At 34.7% G+C, this 15,510-nt stretch overlaps 1 protein-coding gene across 1 annotated transcript in view; it reads right to left on the reverse strand.

Annotated features, from left to right (window-relative positions):
- The window catches only part of LOC128662236 (lysophosphatidic acid receptor 2-like), a 91,354-nt gene extending 77,834 nt beyond the window's left edge, over positions 1-13,520 (reverse strand). Inside the window, exon 1 of the mRNA XM_053716057.1 lies at positions 13,456-13,520. Coding sequence (XP_053572032.1) covers positions 13,456-13,474 — 19 coding nt within the window. The 5' untranslated portion in view covers positions 13,475-13,520. The remainder of the gene's footprint in view (positions 1-13,455) is intronic.
- Positions 13,521-15,510: the final 1,990 nt, after the last annotated feature.

A 15,510-nucleotide genomic window follows, 5' to 3' on the forward strand; every position in this document is an offset into this window, starting at 1 on the left:
TGGGTGGCCATCGATGTTAGGGAGGAGTAAGATGAAGGGCGGGATCATTGGTGAGGTCACCAGGGGCGTGCATGGACGCGCAAGTGCACGGGGGCGGCGGGCGGGTACGTGCACGGGGATGGGTGGGAACACTACACTATGAGACCTTTGAGACCTATGAGAGAGGATGGAGGGAATTGTGATCTAAGGGATCTGGGAGGGGATGGGGGGTTGTTTTTTGAGGGGGGGAAGCTACACTACAGAAAAATATGAAAAAACAACAACATTTTATTGTAAAGTGGGTACTGGCAGACAGCTGCCAGTACCCAAGATGGCGCACAATAAGGTATAGGGGGAGGGTTAGAGAGCTGTTTGGGGGGGGGGGGTCAGGGAGGTTGGGGGCTAAGGGGGAATCCTACACAGCAGAATATGTGCAAAAAACCTCAACTTTTATTTTAGTACTGGCAGACTTTCTGCCAGTACTTAAAGGATTACTAACTTTTGCATTTTTTAGTCAAAACAAAACACACATTTCAACACATACATATAATTATTAAATAACTAACCTATGTTCATTGTAAAACGAAGCTGAATAACGGCATACAGACATCTTTTACTAATTCATCCTGACGTCACCTAATCCAGCCCTTCAATATGGGCAGTACATTTCAAAAAGCACTAACCTATTGTATCTCCATCTTTTGCATTAAGCGCCAATTACGGTGTTTTGCACATGCGCATTCTACTGCATATGGAATTGTATCCTATCTCCTTTTTTTACATATAGTTAACTGCTGAATACGGCATTTTGCGCATGCACACTCTACTGCATCTAGAACTGACATAACGATAGTGACGTAATGGATGACGTTGCGCCATCTTGCGCATGCACACAAGGAATAACGGTCGCCATATTCCAACTTCGGTCGTCAGCCGAGATTGGAAAAAGATAAAAACAATAAACGGAGTGGGTTTGGAAAGTGTTCAATTTTCAAAGCCAAATATCTTACAAACAGTAAATAATTTAAACAGATAAGGCACTGTAAATATATTTAAATTTGTACTTTCTTTTTAGCTGTGATTAGTTTTTTTGTGCCTTCAGTGTCCCTTTAAGATGGCACTGACAATTGTGGGGTGGGGAAGGGAAGAGAGCTCTTTGGGAGGGATCAGGGGGTCTAATGTGTTAGGTGGGAGGCTGATCTCTACACTAAAGCTAAAATTAACCCTACAAGCTACATAATTAACCCCTTCACTGCTGGGCATAATACAAGTGTGTTGCGCAGCGGCATTTAGCGGCCTTCTAATTACCAAAAAGCAACGCCAAAGCCATATATGTCTGCTATTTTTGAAAAAAGGGGATCCCAGAGAAGCATTTACAACCATTTGTGCCATAATTACACAAGCTGTTTGTAAATAATTTCAGTGGGAAACCAAAAATTGTGAAAAATTTAACGTCTTTTTTTTTTATTATTTGATCGAATTTGGCGGTGAAATGGTGGCATGAAATATCATAAAATGGGCCTAGATCAATACTTGAGTTTGTCTACTACACTACACTAAAGCTAAAATTAACCCTACAAGCTCCCTACATGCTCCCTAATTAACCCCTTAACTGCTGGCCATAATACACGTGTGGTGCGCAGTGGCATTTAGCAGCCTTTTAATTAATGGTGGCATGAAATATACCAAAATGGGCCTAGATCAATACTTGAGGTTGTCTACTACACTACACTAAAGCTAAAATTAACCCTACAAGCTCCCTGATTAACCCCTTAACTGCTGGCCATAATACACATGTGGTGCGCAGCGGCATTTAGCGGCCTTCTAATTACTAAAATGCAAAGCCAAAGCCATATATATCTGCTATTTCTGAACAAAGGGGATCCCAGAGAAGAATTTACAACCATGTGTGCCATAATTGCACAAGCTGTTTGTAAATAATTTCAGTGATAAACCTAAAGTTTGTGAAAAAATTTGTGAAAAAGTGAATAATTTTTTTTATTTGATCACCTTTGGCGGTGAAATGGTGGCATGAAATATACCAAAATGGGCCTAGATCAATACTTTGGGTTGTCTTCTAAAAAAATATATATACATGTCAATGGATATTCAGGGATTCCTGACAGATATCAGTGTTCCAATGTAACTAGCGCTAATTTTGAAAAAAAGTGGTTTTGAAATAGCAAAGTGCTACTTTATGGCCCTATAACTTGCTAAAAAATCAAAGAACATGTAAACATTGGGTATTTCTAAACTCTAAACTCTAAAAACGTTATATAATATGTGTGGGTACAGTAAATGAGTAAGAGGAAAATTACAGCTAAACACAAACACCGCAGAAATGTAAAAATAGCCTTGGTCCCAAACGGACAGAAATGGAAAAGTGCTGTGGTCCTTAAGGGGTTAAAAGGATGTAAAACCCAATATTTTTTCTTTCATGATTCAGACAGCGCATACAATTATTATTATTTTATCAATTTTGCTTTGTTTTCTTGTTATTCTTTGTTAAAAAGCAGGAAGGTGAGTTCAGGAGTGTGCAAGTGTCTGCAATACTATATGGCTGCAGTTTTGCAACAATGTTATACATTAGCAAGAGCACTGGATGACCCTATTTCCCTTTCATGTAGTGCTCCAGACATGTGCATGCTACCTATCTAGATATATCTTCAACAAAGAATAACGAGAACAAAGTAAATAGGAAACATTTTAACACTGTATTCTCTATCTGAACCATGAAAGAAAAAAATGGGTTTCATGTCCCTTTAATTGGTTTTGTTTTGTCTGTTTAATGCATCTGTTGTTGTTTTTTCTGTTTTTTTTACATTCTATGTAATTTGGCAGTAAATGGTAATAATAATATTGCTCTATACAGTTACTCAATGTAGTATGTCAGTATCACCAAATAAAAAAACAATAAAACTATCTTTAAACATCATCAGCTTCTGGTTTAATAAATACTTCATATCACATAAGAGTAAATAAATACTACATCATTAGTGTATATAGCAAATAGTTGTTTAAAGGTATGCTAAAGTCATAATTAAACTTTCATAATTTAGATAGAGCATGTAGTTTTATGAGACTTTCCAATTTACTTCCAGTCTGAAATTGTGCACAATCTTTTTTTATATACACACTTACTGAGGCACCAGCTACTACTGATCATGTGCAAGAATTCACAGTGTATATGAGTCTGTAATTAGTTGCTGGCTGGCATGTGATACAGGAGCCAGCAAATCAAAGTCAAATTTGAAATTTGTCAGAAAAAAAATATCTGCTGCTTATTTAAAATTACTAAGTGATATTGCATTGTGTTTTTTTAATTATTATTATGCACTTGTTGATTAAGCAAACCTACTGTAATTAATGGTCATTTAAATACTGAACAAATAAGTGTAAAGGTTTAGTTTCTATGAAGTATTTTAGTTTCTATAAATTAACGGTTGCTGCCATGTTGGAACCTAGGCCCTCTTTTTTCTCCCTTTTGCTGAGGGCAATTAGGGGACTGATATAAAACAGGAAATAAAGTATCCAAACACTGAACTGTGCAAACCATTACTGTGCAGAATATAGCAATGATAAAGTATCCATATAACAGGGTTTCCCCTCGAACATTGTTTGGACATTTCAGTATCTGGACACTTCATTACCGGGTTTTTTATCTGTCCCTAAATATCCTCGACAAAAGATAGAGATAAGGGGAAACTTAGGTTACAATATTGCAGCCCCATTACATTAAAGAAACTTAGGGGAAATGGAAAGAATACAATAGTAATAGTTAAATATGGGTCAAAATAAATAATGAAAGTATATTGCAATGTTTTTTTGTTTTGTTTTACTACAAACACATTATATTACAAACTCAGCTGTTTAATGTCCCTTTAATGTTGTTGGCCCGGAAGCTTTATTAAAAAAAAACACACAAAAAAAAACAAAAACATCTGGTGATAAAAGTATAAAGCTGTATATATTGTATATTTCTTGTTTTAAAAAAATAAAAATAATAAATAAAAATTATACACAAATATATAATTTTACCCTTTAATTAAGATACTTATTTGTATCTTAGAAAAGATACAACAGTGAAGATATAATTATTAACTCCAGAAAATAAAGTATAAACGTGTATATTAAATTAATAGAGAATTGAAATCACGCAATCGTTCATGCGATCGCGTGATTTCAATGATGAGATCGGGTCAGGGGAGTGCCTATGATGCTAGGCATGCCCTCCAGTCCGCGATCCCATATAGGAAGTCGTTATGGCATCAGTACAGCCAAACGCTATGGAACGTCCTAAGACGGGAAGGGGTTAACAAATGCATAAGTGTATGGTATATATTTTAAACTTTTCTGGTAATTCCGAATCCCCGGCCCCTCCCACTCTGTACCTATAATATTCAATGCATTTACTGTTACATATTAACATACTTTAAGTATGAAACATAAATAGCATGAATTTTAAGAATAATTAAAATACCTATAAAAAATATTTCTTATCTTGACTTAGCTTAAACTATTTAAACTGGGCATGAGCTACGGAAATCCCTCATTATGCTAAACCACAAAGATACAAAAGGCAATATTTTATATTCACTTCCTCTGTGACAGGTGATATAGGAAAATGTATGTTTTTTCTTAGTTTTATCTAAAAAGGGCATTAAAATGGTTCATAATTTTTTTTTCTTGAAAAATATATGTCCCTATGTTCGTGTGCCTAAAAAACCCTGCTATTTGTTTTGTGTCCCCCGTTTTATTTATTTACTCATTTATTTATTTACGTATTCATTCTTTTAACCCTTTCCTGACGGGGTTAAAGTGTCTACATCGGAACAACTGTTCCGATGTAGACCAATTGAAATCACGCGATCGTGCACACGATCGCAAGATTTCAATTATTGGATCGGGTCTGGGGGGCGTTCCTATAACCCTAGGAACGCCCTCCAGACCGCGATCAAATCTGAGAAGCACAGTAGGCTTCAGGACAGCCGTTGGCTATGACGTTCTATTCCGTCATTACGGCTTTAAAGCCCAGTGTTATTATGACGGAATAGAACGGCATAACGGCTTTACAGCCCAGTGTAATTATGACGGAATAGAACGGCATAACAGCGTTAAAAGGTTAATATAAGCATATGATCTGCGCTAAACTCCAGTTTCTTCAAATCCATGTAATTCTGTACAGATTCAGTCTTAAACAGATATTAAACAGTGAGTAAATAAATGATAGTTATAATGATGTATTCAAAGCAAAGATTTGTCTGAGAATATTATGTAAATGTATTTTTAAAATGATAATAATTATTTAAATATTGAAGATATGTATAAAAGTTTAGTTTCTATTAAGTATTTTAGTTAAAGGGACAGTTCACCCAAAAATGTTCTACCTTTTAAACTGTTCCCAATGATCCATTTTACCTGCTGCAGTGTATTAAATTGTTACAAGTAGCTCCTTTACCCCTATTTTGGCCTTTGAAATAGCTAATTTAGCTTGTGGTTTCCCAACCTGTACTGAAAGTTTTGATACTGGAGTCTCAGCTATTGAAATAGCCTATGTAAACACAGCCAGCAGAAGAAATGACACTCACAATGGGGTGCAGGATACAATTATATTTTTTCAGTGTTCTCTCTATGTATTGAGCTTTGTTTTTCCAGACAAATATAAGATAAGGAAGCAAGTCTGTGTACATAAAGTGATAACATAATGAGATCTGATATTACCTGAAGCTCAACCCATTGTAATAGGCAGCGGTTTAAAAGCACAAAACCAGCTACTCCATATACACAAATAAACCTGGAAATGCAATTTATCATAAATGTTATACTCTGCATCTGGTATAACAAGTCATTGGAAATACATTAATATAAAAACAATGTTACAGTGTACTGTCCCTTTAATATAAGATAATGGATGCCACCACAATGGAACCTGAGTTTCCCTTATCTATCTCTTTTTCTGAGGATAATTAGAGACAGATATAAAACAGGCAATAAAAAAGATTGTGCAAGGAAAAAAACACAATTTGGTATTTGAATGATGAGATAAGGGTTTATGATCTTTTGAATGTCTTGTTTCTAACTATAGAAACCTTTATAATACTATTGATTGCAGAATATATTAGATCAATGTTAATATATTATCTGCCTTAAGTAGCAAATGGATTTGCATGGCATATCTTGGTTTTTTATGCGATTCCTTTTGTTGGATATAAATACTATTAAATAAAAAAAAGAGATTGTGCAAACAAGGCTATGTGGAATATAGGATTATAAAAGCAACTATCTAACAGCTTTTCCACAGAACCTTTTCTGCACATCCTCAGTACAAGAATATCTGTTTTACAAAAAGAAATACAAATAAATACATTAAGTACATTTTAACCCTTTAAGGACCAGCAACATTGAGTCTTTCTATGGGGATTTAATCTGTAAGAGCGCAGTCTTGCCGCCAGTGGCGAGACCGCACTATTTGCGGTGGCCAGCATGAAGGAGGGTATAATAGTGAGGTCACGCCATTCGTGGTGGAACCCGTGCTATTATACCCAAGAAAACCCTTAGCGAACAGCAACGTACAGGGTATGCCATGGTCGTTAAGGGGTTAAACTGCCCACTTTTACATTCAACAAAGAAAAAAAAATTATATCCCTTTAAATCTAAAATAAACTCAAAATATTTTCATTAAAATATATATGTTAAAATGATTATCATGGAAAGGGTTAAGTGGAAGTGGCCTAAAACAATATTGAAACAAACATGAAATATGTGTTTATGTTAAAAGAGACATGAAACCCAAATTTTTCTTTCATGATTCAGATAGAGCATTCAATTTTAGACAACTTTCTAATTTACTTCTATTATAATTTTTTCTTTGTTCTTTTGGTATCCTTAGTTGAGAAACAGGTGCATAAGCTGGCCCATTTCTAGAGCACTATATGTCAGCAGTTTTACAAGAATGTTATTTATTTGCAAGAGTGCTATTTCCTACCATGTAATGCTCCAGATACCTACCTAGGTATCTTTGCAACAAAGAATATCATGGGAACTAAGCAAATTTGATAATAGAAATAAATTGGAAACTTTTCTTTTAAAATCTGAATCACAAAAAAAAAAAAAAATGTTTGGGTTTCATATCCCTTTAAATGATTCTCAGGGACCAGTTGCTCATTGGCTTAACATTATTATTCTCATAACTCCACTGGAGTACAGGAATACACTTTAACCAGCAAAGCAATAATATGTAGCTAAAAACATCCAATTCAGTAGTACTGTTAGTGACTTATATACACTTCAAAATGCTTTATATCCCTCCTATGTCTTTTCCATTAACTACATTAACTACAGTAGATTTGCATAAACAACAGACACAAAACAATTTAATAGCCTGTGCTCCGAAGCTGCTATCACAGCTTCACAAATGGAGCACTAAATCTGAATTTCGAAGTTACTTTAATTTCCCCTCCCCCTGAATCATGTGAAACTCATTAGCCAATCACCAACATATATATGTATATGCTGTGAACTCTTGCACATGCTCAGTAGGAGCTGGTGTCTCAGAAACCAAATGGAGCACTTAGTCTGAATTTCAAAGTTACTTTAATTTCCCCTCCCACTGAATCATGTGAAACTCATTACCAATCACAAACATATATATGTATATTCTGTGAATTCTTGCACATGCTCAGTAGCAGCTGGTGTTTTAGAAAGTGTGAATATAAAAAGATTGTGCACATTTTGATAATGGAAGTAAATTGGATTTTTTTTTTTTTTTTAAATCTGCATGGTTTTATATGAATCATGAAAGTTTAATTGTTAATTTAGTGCCCCTTTACGACAGTGCTCGACAAATCTGTTTAAAAATTAGGAGCCAGTAACAATATTTAGGAGCCAGACAGAGGTAATTGCATATAGATATATGGAGAATAACTCAAAGTTAGGAGCCATGGATAAAATTCTAGGAGCCAGTGGCTCCCTGGTTCCTGGGTTTGTCGAGCCCTGCTTTACGGTGTATATCAATTACCTAACAGACACATTAATCAAGTCTGTCTATCACTGCTGTTTACCTGTCTCTAAGAAAACTGATTTCAAACACACAGAAAACAAAAGCTAGCCTAGCAACTACACCAGGCTCTCAGGCTGACAAACAATCTTATCTCACCTTAGATAAATGTGAGGATTTTGCATTCATGAAAACCAAAATTAAACTTTGAGTTAGGCAGAGCATGCAATTTTTCTTTTTAATTTCCAATTTACCTTTAATACAGTAGAACAGCATAATCAACGAGTACATAATAATAATAATAATAATTAATAGAAAAGCCCTTACTCTTAATTTTAAATCAGCAGTAATTTTATTCTGACAAAATTCACAAACTGGTCATCAGCCAAACAGACTCATAGGTATATACTGTGAAGTATTGCACATGCTCAGTAGGAGATGGCGCCTCAGAAAGTGTGCATATAAGATTCTGTACAATTTAATGGAAGTCAGTTGGAAAGTCTCTTAAAGAGACAGGAAACCTCAACATTTTTCTTTCATGATTCAGATACAACATACAATTTCAAACAACTTTCCAATTTACTTCTATTATCAAATTTGCTTCATTCTCTTCTTATCCTTTGCTGAAAGAACAGCATTGGACTACTGGCAGCTAGCTGAACACATCTAGTCAGCCAATCACGAGACAAATGTGTGCAGGCACCAATCAGCAGCTAGCTCCCACAGCTAGTGTAAGATACGTGCATATTCTTTTTTAACAAAGGATACCAAGAGAACAAAGCACATTTTGAAAATTGAAGTGAATTTAAAAATATCTTAAAATGACATGATCAATCTGAATCATGCAAGTTTAATTTTGACTTTCCTATCCCTTTAAATATATATACACACACACTTTGATAGTTCCAAATCTAACACTCGTAAGTACTTCTGGATTCAAAGTATATATATAAACTTATATACACTTGTGCATTATAATTGTGTCTACAATGTCCCTTTAAGTTGTAGTACAAGAGCTTACTATGATGAATATCAGAGGTTAATTAGGATAACATTTACTCAGAACATGCTCCGATATTGCCAAGGAAATGAATGTTTGCATGTTTTCAGGATAATCCCACAAGAATAAGGATTGACTAATGACTTGAGGCAGGCATTCTAAAACAATTTGTAATCCTTTTTCTTTCTTTTTTTTGTAATCAAGACAATTCTTGTACTCTTAAAGATTTTAGTGACTCCTTACTATGGGCTGACTTCTACATTTAATTCAGTGTTTGTTTGAGATAACTTATTTTAAAGGTTTCTTTCTTTGTAAATATCTGAATGAATATATATATATATATATATATATATATAGATAGATAGATAGATAGATAGATAGATAGATAGAGAGATAGATAGATATCCAACCCAGAGGCTGGCAATTGCTGGATATCCATGCATTTATTATTGAAAACTATCATTTTATCATTACTGACACTGCAACTCTAGGTGTTTTAACCCCCTTCACATAGCTTAGCACATAGTTAAAGTACTACTCTGGAGCTGTGACGAACTGCTGGACCTAAATGGAAATAGCTGATGACCCAAGCAGTAGTGGCAGTCAAATGACCCAATTGTGAATGTTGCTGCTGATATCATCACTGGCTATTTCTGCTCAGGACCCGCAAATCTATGTGGTTCCTGAGTGGTACTTTAACTATGTGTTTATTCAACTATTAAAAATATATGCAAATCTTTAGAAAGGCGGGACTCTCCTTCCAAAGTGACAACCTTTCCAGTGCACTATATCAAGTATACACAAATCCAGTGGGCTAAACAGAGTGAGCCTCCTCCCTATAACGGCAATTCCACACAGGCACCCGGAATTCAAAATATCAAGCCTTTATTATCTAAACAAGCTATAACTATTCGGCTCTAACAAGAGCCTTTGTCAAATGGAACAAGTCTAATATATATATATATATATATGAGACATGTGCGGCAGTGAATAATTCATTTCAGATGAATCATCCATTAGAAATATTCTAAAAAATATATTTTTTCAGAATATTCGTTTGCTGCGCTATTCGGTATTATATTTGTTTAAAATGAAATGAATACTGAATATTCGTTAACATTTTTAACAAAAAACGAATGTACAAGTAACTGCTGCAAGTGGCACTGTGTCACTTATAGGAAATAATTACCTATAGCGCACTGGGGAGCCACGCTAATCTGACAAATGTCTTCACAGAGTCCAGGGCCACACTAATAACCTTCTCCTTTATCGCAGGCTCCAGAATCCTCCTATTAGAGCAGCCCTGGACTCTGTGAAGAAGTGTCAGATTAGTGCGGCTCTCCAGCGCTCCATAGGAAAGTATTAACCTTTAAAAGCTCATTTAAATTACGCATATATACTAATGAATTTTGTTAGTATATACCTGTATTAGTTATTTAATTAAGTTAGTGCATTTGTTCAGGTATTTGTTTCGTTATAACTAAAACAATATCCGATATTCGTACAAATTTGCATTCATAATGAAACAAATGCACATCTCTCTTTTTATAATTACACTCCTACTGAGCATGTGCAAGTGTTCACAGAATAAATGTATATGCATTTGTGATTGGCTGATGGCTGTCACATGATGCAGTGGGCGTGGATATAGACATAACTGAAATTTGTCAGAAAAAAATCTACAACTCATTTGAAGTTCAGACTAAATGCTATTGCATTGTCTTTTAATCATGCATTTGTTGATTATGCAAATCTACTGTATTTAGAAAAGCGCTGATTGGACAACAATTCAAACCTTTAGGTCACAGAAAAACGGACTTTTGAAGTGGGCGGTTGAGCATGTGGTATTTAAATTTCATATCTATTTTAAAATGTAAGTTATAGCCCATGTTCATTACAAACGATGAATTAAACTTCATCTAAAATATCACTAACATTCTGGATCTATTTTTATAAAGGGGACAGTTTACCATCACTTTAAAGGGACACTCAATCAAAATTAACTTTCATTATTCAGATACAGCATGCTATTTTAAACAACTTTCCAATTTACTTCCATTAACTAAATGTGCAAAGTCTTTTTATATTTAAACTTGTTGAATCACCAGCTCCTACTGAGCATGTGCAAGAATAAGTGTGTATGCATTTTTGAATAGCTGATGGATGTCATATGGTACGTGTATGCATTTGTGATTGGCCGATGGCTGTCACATGGTACGGGGGAGTGGAAAAAGACATAACTTTTAAAATTGTCAGAAAAAAATCTACTCATTTGAAGTTCAGACCAAGTGATATTGTATTGTCTTGTTATCTTGCATTTGTTGATTATGCAAATCAACTGTGTTGACTGGTTCAGCATAATAGTTATCCTCAGCCAGTGTGGCTTTTTTATTTTTAAAGTCACATGACTATGCCTATCCCCTTTTCCCCAGGAGGGCTCGCACCCTAAAATTCCATAATTGATTAGCCTACATCAGTAAAAAAAACCACTTGCGTTGCTCTTGCTTATACAGTGGTTATAGAGTTAAAAGATGTTTTTGCAGTGCTGATTTTAATTACAAAATAATTTCCTGCGCCAAGAACTGCATAAAACACATCCAAGATTTAACAATATCCCAGAACACAGTAATGTCTTATTACACAAATCTGCTCAGTGTACTGTCCTAGCTGATAATTAAAAGCAAGCATGTTTAGAGTTGTTATTGGAAACTTGTGTGGATGGTTAGATACTGAGTAATGACTGTACTCAGTTTTAAAGAACATCTTCTGTTCTGATGTAATTAAACAGCAACTATGTAAATGTTTCTGTGATTATATTAATACAGAGACTGATATTTAACAAAAGTATGATGAGTAATGAGCTATGTCTCCTAATAAAACAAGATTTGAAGGTTAAAAAGATCCATCTGTGGAAGTTGACTTTTAACCTCCCTACAGATGATAGAAGCCAATACAGTCACGGAATTCCAAAAATGTTTTGGATAATTCTATGACTATTTGCATACAAATAAAGTAAAAATATTTCTTTTTTCTCTATTGTTTTTAGAAATGGAAACATACTTTGATAACGTGGGTGTCAAATAATACTAAATCTAAAAATATATATATTACATTCTGCCAGTTCACCTAGATTTTTAAAGTAAAAATAGATAGATGTATATATATGTATATATATATATATATATATATATATATATATATATATATATATATATATATATATATATATATATATATATATATATATACAGTATATATATATATATATATATATATATATATATAAATATATATATATATATATATATATACGCAATATATATATATATATATACATGGCATCTATAATAATAAAACTGTCTAAAATATTAATTGATATACAAACATGCAAGATATTTTTGATTTGATTTCTGCACCTACTTTTTCAGATATTTACTGACATTGAGACGAACAGTAAATGACTAGCAGATTTTTTTTATCTATACATCATCTATGTGTTTATGCCTGTGTGTGTGTGTGTGGGGGGGGGGGTTGTAGGAGTATATTGTGTAATGTTTATGTGTGCATGGTGTATGTATATTTAGAGTTTGTTTGCTGTGTGTTGTGTAGATGCATGTATTGTGTAGTTTGAGTGAGTATATTGTGTAGTGTGTGAATGTATGTTTAGTGTGTATGTATATGTTGTCTGTATGTATAGTGTGTGTATGCATGTGTTGCTTGTATGTGTGTGTGTGTATATGCATGTGTAGTGTGTATGCATGTGTTGTTTGTATATGTGTGTATGTATCTGTAGTATGTTTGTGTGTGTGTTGTCTGTATGTATAGTGTGTATGTTTGTGTTGTCTGTATGTATAGTGTGTATGTGTTGTCTGTATGTATAGTTAGTGTGTATGTGACTTGTCTGTATATATAGTGTGTATGTGGTGTCTGCATGTATAGTGTGTATGTGTTGTTGTATGCATGTATAGTGTGTATGTGTTGTGTTGTCTGTATATATAGTGTGTATGCATGTGTGTGTGTGGTCTGTATATATAGTGTGTATGTGTTGTCTGTATATATAGTGTGTATGTGTTGTTTGTATATATAGTGTGTATGTGGTGTCTGCATGTATAGGGTGTATGTGGTGTCTGCATGTATAGTGTGTATGTATTGTATGCATGTATAGTGTGTATGTGTGTGTTGTCTGTATATATAGTGTGTGTGTGTGTTGTCTGTATATATAGTGTGTATGCATGTGTGTGTTGTCTGTATATATAGTGTGAGAGTATGCATGTGTAGCGTGTGTGTGAAATCTGCAGAAATAATATCAGGAAGGTTGGTGGTATTGATGTGTGCAAAGAAGTTCTCGTTTTTCTGCAGCATACATGGTTAATTATGCTGCGTGGGCGTGTGGTTGTGCGTGTCTCCATTGTCTTTGTGTATGGTAACACACTAGTGTGTGTAATATAGGTAGATAAAATATGAATAAAATGGTATATACCGCTGGCTGTTAGAGTCATGGTCCTCCTGTCTCTGCTGTAACTCCTTCAGACTGAACTAGTATCTCAGGTCCGCTGATGGAGACAGAAGGAGGCGGGGGTGAGAGACTCTAGAGGGGGGTAAATTAAAGATTTTCAATCCCTTCCAACATCACAGACTAAAGTTACAATGGGGGATGTTGGGGGAGGAATCAACAAACATGATCAGACAGCCCTTCCCCCTGTATGTGACTGTCCTGTGGGTGCCAGGCTCGTACCCAGAGAGCAGCAGGGTGGGGAGTGGAGGCTACAGGCAGAACTCAGCTGGAAGAACGGGATCATATTCCACTGGCTCCTTCATGAAACTTTGAATTTATTAGCTAATTTCCCAGCACATCATAAGAATAATGGGAAATGTGTGTGTGTGTAATTATCTGTATTTCTACAAATTGAGCACTTTCAGGGATTTTTTTCTCTCCATATGTTGCAGTTCTATTACTGAGGATGACCTGGGTGAAACCTGGAAAAGAGACCATTAAGAAGTAAAAATTTAACATTTTAAAAATTCCCTAGTTTGTGGAGAATTGTATACTAATATATGGTGCACCCTGTGGAGGTTATGAGTCACAATGAGTATAGATATTTAGTTAGATGGATAGATATATAGATAGATAAATCGATAGATAAATGGATAATATGTAGATATATAGGTAGAGAGAAAGAGAGAAAAATAGATGGATATAGAAATATATAGATAGATATTTGTATACAGTATATTGTGCATTATATGCAAGTGCAAGTATTATGCTAATTAGTGTTTTCTCAGGTTATACTTACAGATTATCCATCATATTCTTCATCAACCACCTTGCACAAATGATTTCTTGCTAGTGCCCCATGTAAAAGCAGATTGCAATATAAAATGGTTAGTTATGTGTAGAATAAAAACTTGACAAAATATTTACATTTATTTTGTCTCCTTTTCTTTTAATTTAGCTCTAAAAAATGTGGGATTTTTCATTTCTGTGAAAATCTGAAATGCACAGTTCACTAGTTCAGACTCCACAAGACAGTGATTGTTTGATCCCTTTTCAATGCTTATTTATATCTGTCCCTAACTAGTCAAGGAGATAAGATAAGAGGCGAGTTAAACAAGTGTTACTCTGTTTCTTTAGTAATACATCTGGATTGGCTCCTCCTCAAGAAGTGATGTGTAGGGAATAAATATATATGAGATCTTCAGGCTGCTACTCATCATAGTGCATGTGTAGGGTACGTTTCATCTCCTGCCTTTATGTATCAGATCCTTAGCCCTCTAAACCAGTGTTTTTCAACCAGTGTGCCGTGGCAGACTAGTGTGCCGTGAAAGATCCTCAGGTGTGCCACGGCAGACTGACAACAGTGTGACATATTTTTTAAACTTTGCTTGTTTTTTACTCCCAGTGCAGGGGTAGTTTGTAGGAGGCATGGCATAACAGCACAATACATACAGTATGTGTGTGTTTGTGTGTATGTCTATATATATATGCTGTATTAGACTACAATGTGTGATTTTTTTAAAATTTTGGGATGGTGGTGTGCCACAGGATTTTTTAATGTAAAAAAGTGTGCCACGGCAAAAAAAGGGTTAAAAATCACTGCTCTAAACAACATGCAGATGGTAAAATAAATAAACTGGTCTGTATGCAAGCTTGTCAGAGTTCTTAAAGGGATAGTAGACACAATGGGATTTTAATTTAAAATGTTTTATTTGTGTATAGCAAAATAACTTTGAAATGTACTTTCATTATTTTTTTTTCCCCTTTTCATGTAATTAAGCTCTGAAAAGTGTGGATTTTCAAATTCTCAGAACTTGAAATCCACACTGCTGACCTCTCAAGGCTGATACTGCTTCATAGCTTTCCCTAATTGACTTTAACTGATAACAACTGCAAAACAATGCACTTTACAGTAAATGAATGACCATAGCTAGCCTTGTCACTGGAAACTGGAATGACTCCTCCAATAAAGTATATAGTGGGTGGAGTTTGGTTATTGAAAAACATTTAAGAGAGAAGCCTTTATCAAGAGCATAAAGT

This window comes from Bombina bombina, chromosome 6, assembly GCF_027579735.1.
Source record: "Bombina bombina isolate aBomBom1 chromosome 6, aBomBom1.pri, whole genome shotgun sequence".
Lineage (NCBI taxonomy): Eukaryota > Metazoa > Chordata > Amphibia > Anura > Bombinatoridae > Bombina > Bombina bombina.